Below are 12,273 nucleotides of genomic sequence, written 5' to 3'. Positions count from 1 at the left end.
AACATTGATCTCTCCCATTAAAAGGGTTTTCACAGATTCACTTGTGTTTGGCTAGGTTATTTACATTTCAAGAAGAATAGTGCATTTAGCCTAGAGCTACCTTTTAAGCTTCCAAATCAAATCACTAGCCACAAAACCATCTCATGCACAAAAACCTAATCACTGCATATTAGGGTTGCATTGTTTTAATGGTTTTGCATTAAGCTTTTGGTCTAAATCTAAGTTTCATATCCTTCATGAACCAATCTCTCGGATTCATGTTAGGTTATTCTTCAACTATTTGACTGGAAAACCTGACTAGTCATCTGAATTCAGATCTCATAAGCATATCATAACATCATATCATTAATCGTGTTGATCTCGGTGCCACAAGGTGATGAGCTCAGGAGGAGTTGCCACTTCGTGAAGACCGAAGGAGTCTATCTCGTGTAAGGCAATGTTGCACAAAGGTAAAACTACTCCGTAGATAGGGATCTAGGAATTGAGCTTGTGGCCTTTGAATGAACCTTTGTTTACACTAGTGGATTGGACTCAGTGGACAGTCCTCAGTTTTTTAACCCAAAGGTGGGTTTTTCCGGCCAAAAACTTCCTTGTGTTCAATACTTTACCAAGCTTCATTTACAACCTTCGTTGGATTTAAACATTGTAGGGTTTGCTAGTATTGACACTTTATTAACCAAGTGAACTTAACTCAAGTACTAAGACTAAACCTTAACTGAAGTTCACATTGTTAAGTTTTAACCTTTTAAGTTTGGTTGGTTTATATGTTGGTGGGCTTCTAACAATCTGTACTCAATTGACTAATATGGTTGACCAGTCAGTACAATTGGTTTTAAGTTTTTTATTGTAAGGTATTTTACCTGGTATCAATTTCTATGTCACTTGCTACATCAGATTATACACAAATGTAGTACAAAAATATGATTTTCCTGGCATTTTTCTAAATATTGACATGGCACTGAACTATCATTGAGTCTCACCTTGTCCTCTAAAATTCCTACTAACCCTTTGAAGCTCTTGTCACTATGCCGTATATCTTCGATTTGTTGATACTAGTGGCATGGATTTGGTGTGGTTATTTAGTTAATTGTTGGGTGGTGGATTATTTTCGAATGAGAAAAAATGAATTGGTCAATTAGATTGAGGATTAAGTAGGATTAAGTGATGTCTTGTGTTAATAATGCGTTGTTGTAAATTTTATCCACATGACATTATATAAAGTGGGTTTCTTTATTGGAAGCCAACAAAAGGCCACATCAATAACAGTATGATCAAATGCCTATAATGTGCTACCGAATCATGAAAAAGTTGACCGAAAAAGGGAAGGTGAAGGAAAAAAATAAGTGAATTTCAGAAGGCCAATGAATATTAAGCCTGTTCTTGTTGTTAAATAGAAAGAATATTTTTTTTCTTTTTGAAATTGGGAAATGAATTGAATTCAAAAGATCATGATGAGTTCATAAGGTTACGAGTCTTCAAAGATGTTTTGATTTTTGAATCATGAGGAAAAACAAGAGACCCCATGAGGTAATATGCATGTCAATTCGAAACTTAATAGTTAGTACTATAGTTTAGTAATATCAATTTATTATGACGAGTTCGAAGTCAATTTGTAATGTTGATAGACTTATTGTGCAGCTTAGTCCAACTTTTTCTCTCCTTATTTTTTTTGCACAACGATATGTTTATACTAAGGGGTGGGGAAATAAATTGGTATTGAACTCAGCATTAACGAGAATCAAACATAAGACTTCTTACTTACAAGTAAAGATAAATATTACTAGATAATAAGACTAAATGACAAATCTCTCATTCTTTAATGTAAATATATTGTTGTATTAAAAAACAAAAAGTATATTGGCGTCAATTCAAACATATACTATATGTTTTGGTGTTTGAATCAAAGGATCAAAATAAACATTAATGTCGTGCAAACCAAATAAGTTGGATTGGATTTGTGATTTGGATATATCAGATTGGAATGTTATTAAACTGTATTTGAATATGATTGCGGTGCATTTTTGTTGCCAAATCTTATTGCCAACCTAACACAGCTTAACATGTAAACTAGGGTTACCCACAAATTCTTGATCTATCTAGCAGTATTTCTATTTTAGAAGCTTTCAAATTTAAAACCCCCTCTTCTTCTAATGAGAAAAACATGTAAAGTAATATTACCACTCTTTCTATATTACTAGTAGTACTACTAGATTCAACAAAATTTTCTCCAGGTGAGATTCATGAACTCAAACTTATATACCTAAGAGGAACGATATTATGTGAGAAATGTTAGAGAAACTACATTATTTATATCACATTGTATCATCATAACTTAAATTCTCTAAAAAGCACATTAAAGTAGGACTTGTTGACACATGTAATATTTCTTTTTTACTGCGTTACTACTAAGTGTTAGGTAGAAATTACTACAAGTGTTCACAAGTCTCACTTAATTTGCTTATGAGCGATTTTCAATAGCAATCCTCATATGCCAACTGGTAGATCTTTTTTTTTTTTTTTTTTTTTTTTTTTTTTTTTTTTTTGACAAGTGATAGTATAATTTATACTAAATTCATGATAGTATAATTTATACTAAATTCAACTAAACTATGAGAAGAGGAGAATCATGTATACATATCATGTCGTTATTATATATATTATTGAGGAAATGCTAGAGAGATCATCTTTTAAACCACGGTCTATAAATCATATGATGTTGTTGAGGTTTGCCTTTTTAAAATTTTTTTAAATCATGAAATCTTACTTTATTACCATATCATGTCGTTTATAAAATGTGGTTTAATAAGATAGTTTTCTCTAGTCTTTTTCATATTGTTTTACAGCAACTTACATCCACGCCCTCTATGTATGACACTTGGCTAAGGCTCTGCGATTCAGACCCTCACCCTAATGTTAAAATCTATGATTTTTCTTGTGTTTTGAACCACAAAATAGTAAAGGTGCATGGCATGTAATCACATGTGCTCATGAACAACACGGCGGATATTCATCCATTTCAGTTTTAACTACCCCTTCGTTGTTTCAAAAGCCGAGTGTTAAATAAAGAAACAGCTTAATTATAATTAGTTTGGTGGAAAGGCATCCTCTAGAGTCTAGAGGCAACTCGTGCTTTGTTTCTCTCTTTCTATCTCTCACTTTACCGCGGTGTGATTCTTTATAAAAGGTAGTAGTACTCCTACTCATTTGACGTGAAAAGAGGCCTACAAGGTTTGTCAGCATTCAGTAGGGTGAACTTTGACGACCTGATCATGAGTTTCTGAGTTCTTCTGTGACTGTAAGTCCTGCCTTTTGCATTATGCTTTGAAACGCAGATATTGCAATTATAGTTAGCTAGTCTTTCGGCATACATACATATACAGTGGAAACACACACACGTATGTATGTATGTTTGTGTGTTTGTGTTTCCACCATATATGTATCAAAGTATACGGACTGTATAAAGGTAAACTCACCCGGCCTTTGTTTCAGTTTCTTCGTTTTTCAATTTCTGATCAAAGGCAATCCTCATCACCCCTTCTCAAAGTGTAATAACAGGTTTTTTTAAGATATACTTTATTTTTAGAATTTAATCCTTGGCAAAGATGATTTTTAAATTAAAATCATGAGTAAGATCAAAATCTAATTTCAGTTCCTTGATACATTAATAATCTCATTTATTAATTATATTTTTATTTTTTAGTTATTTCTCTTTTTCTTCCTAATTTTTAACGTATTAATTTTATTTCATTATAATTTTCATTTTCATTTCATTTATCGTAATATATTTTGTTGTAAACATTTAGATAAACTAATTTTTGTTATACAATATATTTAAATATACTTTGTCTTCTTCATTTAGGTACATTAAATTCATTGTAATACATTTCGATGCATACATTTAAGTACACATATTTCGGTACATACATTTCGATACAAACATTTAGGTACATTAATTCAATATAATACATTTCGGTGCATATACACACATATAGGTACATTAATTTAATATAATACATTTCGGTATATATGTTTCGGTACATACATTTCGGTACTAACATTTAAATACATTAGTTCAACATAATATATTTTGGTACACACATTTCGGTACTAACATTTAGGTGCATTAATTGAGTCTTTCAAGTTTGAAGAATGTTAAATAAAATTAATAAACTAAAAAACTTTTTTTGCCAAACAATAAATTAAAATTTGTATATGAATAAATTTAAATATTTAATGGGGAGACATTAAATAAAATGCACATTAATTATTTTGAATTAAAGACATATCAAGAGATTATAATCAATATGTAATCTAACACCAAGTTTATTTTAAATTTCAATCTTCTTGAATGATTAAAGTTAAAAAAACACCTTTTATTTTTTAGATATATATCTTCAATTTTTTAAACTACCGTTTTCAGGTGAAATTTGACTAAGAAACGTATATAAATATTGAAATTTAAGTAAGAAACGTGTATATTTTTTAGGTATATATCTTCATTTTTTAAATAATAATCTCAACCCTTTTGTTTCTGATCAAATTTGAAGTGTGATTTCTTCATATATGTGACTTAATTTTGCTATGCTCCCTATATTCTACACATTATGTGAACTGAGTTTAAGAAGTCATTAGTTTTCGAACCTAGCAGGCGGCTCTTTGATTTATTTATTTTTTCAACTCGTTTTCATAGTTGGGATATCTGAAACAACAAAATCACCCTATCATGAACAACAGAAAACAAAAAACCCTGCCAAAATTACCTTAAATAATCCTCTCATTGGCAACACTAATTTAATAGCTTAATTTCCGAATATGGTCATTGAAACTCACAATTTCTTTAATCCCCATATTCACTACTAAAAAGGTCAAAGAGTCCCTACTGCGTCGACAAAATTAACACTTCTCACACATTTGATAAAATGAGATGATAGTTATATATTTGTTCAAGGATGCGAAAAGTGAAGAATTTGTGTGTATTTCAAACTTTACCCAGCCCCCCTATGAGATTAAGAATCTGCATAGAGTATAAGAAAATCCATTAAAACTCCATCAAAATAGTATTACGCAGCATAAAATAAAATACACTACCATGATAGAAAATCATGTGGACAAAACTTCATGATAGAAAAAATAAAAATAAAAGCGCAATTTGGGACAACAAGATCAGTTAACTTTGAATGAATAACTATCCCAATCCAAAATTACATCACTCCTAAACTTTGAGTATCATGAAAGAATAACTTCTCAAAATACAAAACTAAGAAAATCAAAATATATCAGAATAAATAAATATATATATACAAACAGATAAATACAAAACCCAAAGATTTGTTGTAGTTTTTGCCCCACGTTTGAGTCGGTAAAACATAAATATTAGCGGATCAACACCAAAATCCGAATGGCCCACATCAAAATAGTGCAAAAATAAACTAAGATTTGAAGTAAAATTTGGCCTTCTAAAGAATACAATTCAAATAAAATCTATTAGGTTAAAACACTTTGAGTTGTACACTTTGTACTTCTTGCAAGAAGTACTTCAAGTATTCTTTTAGGACTTACTTGCATATTTATTAAAAACTGACTTAAAAATAGAGTGAAGTGCCAATTTAGTCCTTGAACTATCATCTTAGTGAAAATTAGTTTCCTAAATTATTTTTCGGTAAAATAAGTTCTTAAATTCATTTAAATTTGCTAATTTCATCCCTACTATTATATTCAAAGCTATTTATCCAATTTTTCATCAACACACTTTAGAGTGTAATACCGTTCTTTTCTCGCCTATAAGCTCTTAACACTTCATATAGGTTGCGAATTAATGTCTAATTTACCCTCGAAAGTTAACCTCCATAAATTTTTTTTATGTAAAATTACCAACCTACCCTTCAATATGTAACGCATGCAAGTAACATGATTTAAATTGATGGAAAATTGAATATAGTAGCTTCGAATATAATATTAGGGATGTAATTGGTAGATTTTTTTTATAATTCAAATACTGTTTTTTCTGAAAGAAAAAAAAATAATTTAGAGACCTAATTTTCACTTAGGTGATAATTCAAAGACTAAATTGGCAGTTCACCCTAAAAAACATGTTTACCAAAAATGTTTTGAGTTATTTAAACTACTAGTAGAACAATAAAGTCCAACTAAATAAGCAGGGTTTTGAAATTAAAAAAAATACATAATTTTGCCATCAATTTATTATAAAGAATTTTTATATAAAAAAATTATTTTAGCAAAATAAAAAATCTAATTTACAATACCTCGTGGCTGTAGATCTTTTGATATTTTGTATGTCATATTAATTTTTTTGGGGCTGCTATTGCATATTGGGATGGCGTTATGCATGGTTTTTGGTTCGTTAGCTTTCTGCAGAAAGCGTCCAAAATATCATGTGAAATGGAGATACATACAACATAATTACCATTTTACTCCTTCCACGTATACAACAGATTTCGCGCGACAGTTCATGACATTGACTCATTCACTTACACTCTTCTCTCTTTTAGTTAAACACTTAAAGAGGAGAGCTCCACACCACACACAGATCCTCTCTTCATTAGATTCTTATCGGAATCCGTTTTCTGGAACCTTTCTCATGATTCTGGACTTCCATTCCCACGCAAATAGGTTCTTGCCTTTTCGGCTTTCCCCACAAACTTTGTTTCTTTCAAATCGAATCCATTTCGATATTTTTTTTTGCCAAAACATGAACGTGTGTGGTGGATGAACTATTTGGGATTTGGTAACGTTATCTCCTTCTCCAGCCAATGAAATTTCTGGGTTTTTGTTCATTTTTTGTTTGAATTCGATTTTGTTTAATATGGAATTGTGTTTATGTGTTTTCGAGCAATATTCTAATTAATTTAATCTAAGGCCATATATGACGAGTGGTATTTGGACTTGGGTTTTAGAGGGGGAGCACACTGTTTAGGTCATTTCATGTGTTTATTTTTTAAATGTTTTCAGTTAAAATTTCTTGATATGGACGTTTTACTCCAAGGAAAGTGAAATTGAGAAAAATGGGGCAAATCAAAGATTTCGTTGTTTTCCAGTTTTCGTTGAGAAAAAAATTAAAGGAGAAGATTTTTATTTTATTTTATTTTTTTTCCATTCTTGAGTAGTTATGAAGAAATTGCCAAACTAGATTATTTTGTTTTGGTAAAAATCGAACTAGAAATTTTACCAAAACAAAATCTTGCTCCTTTTACAAGTCGAAAAGCATATAATTAACATTTGAGAGGAAGGAAAATTTTAGTACTTCACTTTGCTGCTTTATCAACTCTTACAAAAACACTGTGTTGCTGCTGATTTTCTTCGTGCAGTTGCATTGAATCTGGAAGATGGTCGCCTTCGGGAAGAAGTTGCGAGAATCGCAAATTCAAGAATGGCAAGGGTATGTTCGAGTAAGTTTTTGACCTGAAAAATGTTATCTGCTTAGACTTTTAGTTTGATTATTTCATTTCAGATGCTATTTGGACTACAAGTTGATGAAGAAGAAACTCAACCAGTATACTCAACAAATTGAAGTTGGAACACAAAATCATCCCCATGTTCTTAAAGACTTCTCAAGATTGCTCGATAGCGAGGTAACCCGTATATTCATGTAGGAATTATGTTCTTAAGGACTTCTCAAAATCGCCATTGTTATCTTGATTCGCGATGTTTGCTGAAACTAAAAGTCATGCACATTTGTGATCCTTCTGCTAAAGTTTACTACATGTGAGGCCAATCTGTTGCTGCATCTCGTCGATAATATTAATAGGAAGATATGCTTGGTTTTTTACCCTTCGTCTTATTTTCAAGCATGGAAAATAAAGACATTAGGACATATGCCGATGAACTATTGTCTATTAAATTGATAATCTGTTTGGATATGGTCCAAATGAAATGTCTAGACTTCCCGAGCTTTTTTTCCCCTGTTTTCTGGTGTGGATCAACTTCGTCTTTTTTAAATTCATTGACGTCGAAGCATAGATTTTTGCTGGTAGAGCTGATCCATTCACACTGATGGATGATTTAGGTGTTAAATCATCGCCAGAAGCATGATTTCTTTTTTAATTTTTGTATTTTTGTCTTTTAAATTCAGATTGAAAAGATTGTCATGTTTATGCTGGAACAACAAGGAGTGCTTGCAAGCAGGTTATCTAGTCTTGGAGAACAATATGAGTCTCTCATACGACAAGATGCTGATAGAGAGAGAATTTCTCAACTGCAAGAAGCATACAGATCAGTTGGACGCGATCTTTTAAGAATCCTCTCTTTTGTTGAGATGAATGCTATCGGTCTGCGTAAGATATTGAAGAAGTTTGATAAGCGGTTTGGCTATAAATTTACAGATTACTATGTCAAAACTCGTGCAAATCATCCTTATTCTCAGTTACGACAAGTTTGCAAGCATGTGGTAATGTGATGAATTTTGTACTCATTTCTTTAACTTTCGTATTTAACTGCACCTTATGAATTTTTTCCACGAATTATACAGTCTTTATATTTGAAAACAAGGATCATTAACTGATAGCTAAACGTGCAGGGTATTGGAGCTGTTGTTGGAGCCATATCTCGCAACCTTGCGGATCTTCAAGGATTTCAACAGCAATATGAGAACTACATATCAATATATGATCAACCTGCTTTTTCTCACCCGGTTTACTCTAATATCCATTGAAGTATTCTTTGCAACAACAATTCTTTTTTCTAATCCCTCTCATTGAATTTCAAATTGTTTCTGCCTCTGCAAGTATGTTATGCAATATTGAATTTCAACTGACGTTTAAATATTTGGTCTTATTTCGCAGGATCCTGTCGTTAATTCTCTTAGGGCAGCGGTGAACAGGTTGTCAAATTCAACAAGTTTCCTTCATTATTTGGGAAAACATGCACTTCTCATGGAGGAGGATTTACCAATTCTATCCGGGGATCAGGCTGATGACAGCAAATATCATTTCATGTCACTCATCTTAAACTTGGCAAACACATTTCTGTATATGGTTAATACATATATAATTGTCCCAACAGCTGACAATTACTCCATGACCCTCGGAGCTGCAGCAACCGTCTGTGGTGTTGTGATTGGATCGATGGCTGTTGCCCAGATCTTTTCTTCAGTTTATTTCAGTGCTTGGTCAAATAGATCATACATGAGACCACTCATATTTAGCAGCATCATACTTCTGGTGGGAAATACTTTATATGCTCTAGCTTATGATCTTAATTCCATATCAGTACTTCTGATTGGTCGATTATTCTGTGGGTAAGTGAATTTTTTATAGTTAAACTGTAAATTTAGTGCACAAGTGATCCGTTCCTATTCATGCTTTGGAATTTAATTCTCTCGTTTACCTTGTTAACACCAATAGTCATGCTGTCAATTTTGCAGGTTAGGTTCTGCAAGAGCAGTTAATAGGCGTTACATCAGTGACTGCGTACCCCTGAAACTGCGAATGCAGGCTTCTGCTGGTTTTGTTAGTGCCGGTGCGCTTGGAATGGCATGTGGTCCTGCTCTTGCTTGTTTGTTCCAAAGAAATTTCAAGATTTATAAGTTGACATTCAATGAAGACACATTACCTGGTTGGGTAATGGCTCTCGCATGGCTCATCTATCTGTTGTGGTTGTCAATCTCTTTCAAAGAACCTTCTCGTGCTCCAGAAGTGCCACGAGAATCTAATTCTGGTCTGTAAGCAAGATATGCTTCATTCTTGATACTGTTTATGGAACACAATATCTTTATTACTGATATGAAGCTTTTTGGAATAGGGAAATACGTAAATATTTCTGTGGAGAATGGTTCTACACAACCGTTCCTTACAAACTCCAAAGCTAAGGAAAAACTTGAAGATAGAGATACAGATGGTGAGGATGCCGAGGAAGATGCTGTGCAAATTCAGAAACCAGTCAATTCAATTGTGTCAGCATATAGACTACTAACCCCTTCAGTCAAGGTATTGAGTATTTTCTAGTTCTTACTTGTAGTTGAAGTCTTTATTCGTCGAGGAGAGAAGGAGGAACATTCACCTCATGAATTTCAACGACTAGTTGTTGTTGAGTAAGCTAGATTGTGCAGATCGATTTTCTAAAACCATGGGAAATAAAAATCGTTCATTAAGAAAACTCATCATAACAAAATGGCATCACTGAAGTCATATGTTTGTATTTCGTAGGTTCACGAAACTAAGAAGTTTTGTATCTTTTCGAAGCAAATCTGTTTAGGTTTATGGAAATCCGAAGAATGTAGCAATACGATTTTCTAACTGTACATTCTTAGATCCTCTCTCTCAGCATATGTTACTCTGGTTTTCTTAGATCGCCTCGTTCATTTCCCTTTTTCAGCTCTCAAGCTTGCTTTAGTAAAGTAGCATGAACATATATTACTGATTTAGATCTTTCATCTCTTTTGAACTTGTTCCAACATTTGGCACGACGTCTTACTTGAATCTTGTGAACGCTCAACAGGTTCAACTATATATCTATTTCATGCTCAAATACGCAATGGAGATTGTGCTTGCTGAATCCAGTGTCATCACTGGATATTATTTTGTTTGGTCAACTAGTAGTGTGGCAGCCTTTCTTGCATGTCTTGGGTTAACAGTGCTTCCGGTGAACGTTGTTATTGGAAGTTACATCAGCAACATGTTTGAAGAAAGGTAAACCTTCAAAATTGAGAAGTCACTGTGTGTATTATCTGTTATATGTTACTCATCAGCTTATGCATATTTTTTCTCTCTGATTGCAGGCAAGTTTTACTGGTATCGGAGATTTTGGTATGCATAGGTATACTACTAAGCTTCCACGTATTGATCCCTTACTCCGTGCCTCAATATGTCGGCTCAGCGCTTTTAACATTCGTGGCAGCTGAAGTCCTCGAAGGTAATTCACTCTCTAGATTTGGAACGATAATTGCTTCTCTATTTGCATTTGGTAAGAATTTTTTGAAGTGTTTGCCCTGAAAAATCATCTTTTTAGTTTCTGGTCACATACACATGAAATTTTGCTTTGCTTAATGAAATGAAAAGATTGACAGTTGATGTACTAATCCAGGTGTGAACTTATCACTCCTATCTCGTGTCATGTCATCGAGGCTTGCTCGGGGGACTTACAATGGCGGACTGCTTTCAACCGAAGCAGGAACCCTAGCTCGGGTAATCGCAGATGGAACAATAACCATATCGGGGGCTTTGGGCGAAAGCAAGCTGTTGAACACCACCTTAGTTCCTGCACTCTTCATCTGTGTCACTTCCATTGTTGCCACCTGCTTCACCTACAACTCTCTCTACTAATTTCCATCCCTCTTCTCTTTGTACAATGGAACTCTCTACACTTTCTCAGTATTAAACCAATGCCAACAATGCTTTTTTATTGGTGGTGTTTACATGAAAAGTGAGGACTTGAATCTCTTGCAATATGTTTTTCAAGTTCTCAAAATGTTGTAGCAGCTTAATATAATAACACAACAGACTTTATTACATGCCCAAATTATTAGTGTTTCATTTGATATTTGCCAATTAAGGGTTTTTTGTTATAAAAGGGTTAAAGTTTGAGAGAATAACCTTTTTAATGGTAGGTGCAAGGTAGATGTAAAATGCCACACTAAAACTATAGCACAGACAGATAACAAATAAAAGCAGAGAAAATAGATGATGTTACTGATATTTTTTCTCTCGTTCACTTCTTCTTTTCTTTCCTTGTAACTTAAAAACATGCGGAGTGCTCTATTTATAGAGCAACTCCAAACTGATGCAGTTAATGCATCTTGAAATTTATGAAACTTCGTCTGACTATACAATCTCTTTCACTTTGCATGGGTATTGAAAACTTTGCCCAGAAGACTTTCACAAATGAAACTGTGGGCATTCATTGCCCATGAGACTTTTCAACATTTTTTTATTTCTCCTTAGAAAATGAGTTATATGGCACAAACATATTATGGTGAGGAGTTTGTGTCTTTAGTGGTTTACTGGAGTTTAAGTCCAAATCTCCTTTCATCAACGTCATTTTAAATAGTAAAAGAAAACATATCCCGATTAATGTTAAGGGCAATCACTTGCGCATGTACGTGTGGATGTTTCACATGCATTAATAATTCACAACTGATTGTATACATTCTGGATCGCTACGAGAGAGTGAAGAAAGTGGAATAGAATGTGGGTTGATAATTTGGGAGGATTATATAACCGAGTATGAAAAATTGTGTAAATCTATTGTATTAAAAGCATTTTCCTAAAAACTGAAAACAACATTCAAGGAAAGTTTTCAATTGAGATTTTGAGGGATTTT

At 33.1% G+C, this 12,273-nt stretch overlaps 1 protein-coding gene across 4 annotated transcripts; it reads left to right on the top strand.

Annotated features, from left to right (window-relative positions):
* The first annotated feature begins 6,474 nt into the window (after positions 1–6,474).
* Positions 6,475–11,472, top strand: LOC137747530 (SPX domain-containing membrane protein At4g22990). 4 transcript variants are annotated; one of them, XM_088684701.1, is made up of 11 exons: positions 6,475–6,630; positions 7,326–7,396; positions 7,469–7,589; positions 8,090–8,404; positions 8,534–8,647; positions 8,799–9,253; positions 9,380–9,672; positions 9,757–9,941; positions 10,453–10,643; positions 10,733–10,866; positions 11,038–11,472. In XM_088684701.1, exons 2-11 carry the CDS (start codon positions 7,344–7,346, stop codon positions 11,274–11,276), a joined length of 2,100 nt encoding a protein of 699 aa, XP_088540827.1. In that variant the 5' UTR covers positions 6,475–6,630; positions 7,326–7,343; the 3' UTR covers positions 11,277–11,472. The 4 variants fall into 4 exon arrangements, with proteins under 4 accessions (XP_088540827.1, XP_088540825.1, XP_088540832.1 ...); XM_088684699.1 differs by having other exon boundaries at positions 6,501–6,745; XM_088684706.1 differs by having other exon boundaries at positions 6,540–6,745; positions 8,534–8,669.
* Positions 11,473–12,273: the final 801 nt, after the last annotated feature.

The sequence above is a fragment of the Pyrus communis genome, chromosome 2 (genome assembly GCF_041283825.1).
Source record: "Pyrus communis isolate YQ-2024b chromosome 2, ASM4128382v1, whole genome shotgun sequence".
Classification (NCBI taxonomy): domain Eukaryota; kingdom Viridiplantae; phylum Streptophyta; class Magnoliopsida; order Rosales; family Rosaceae; genus Pyrus; species Pyrus communis.
The sequence above is the reverse complement of the archived record's forward strand: the minus strand, read 5'-3'. Positions and strand labels throughout refer to the sequence as shown.

Bases quoted from the DNA above. Each gene is read 5' to 3' on its own strand.
- LOC137747530 (XM_088684701.1), top strand. From the start codon at position 7,344: ATGGTCGCCTTCGGGAAGAAGTTGCGAGAATCGCAAATTCAAGAATGG. The intron at 10,644-10,732 runs GTAAACCTTCAA...CTCTGATTGCAG, and splicing joins AGCAACATGTTTGAAGAAAG to GCAAGTTTTACTGGTATCGG. The intron at 10,867-11,037 runs GTAATTCACTCT...GTACTAATCCAG, and splicing joins GGCAGCTGAAGTCCTCGAAG to GTGTGAACTTATCACTCCTA.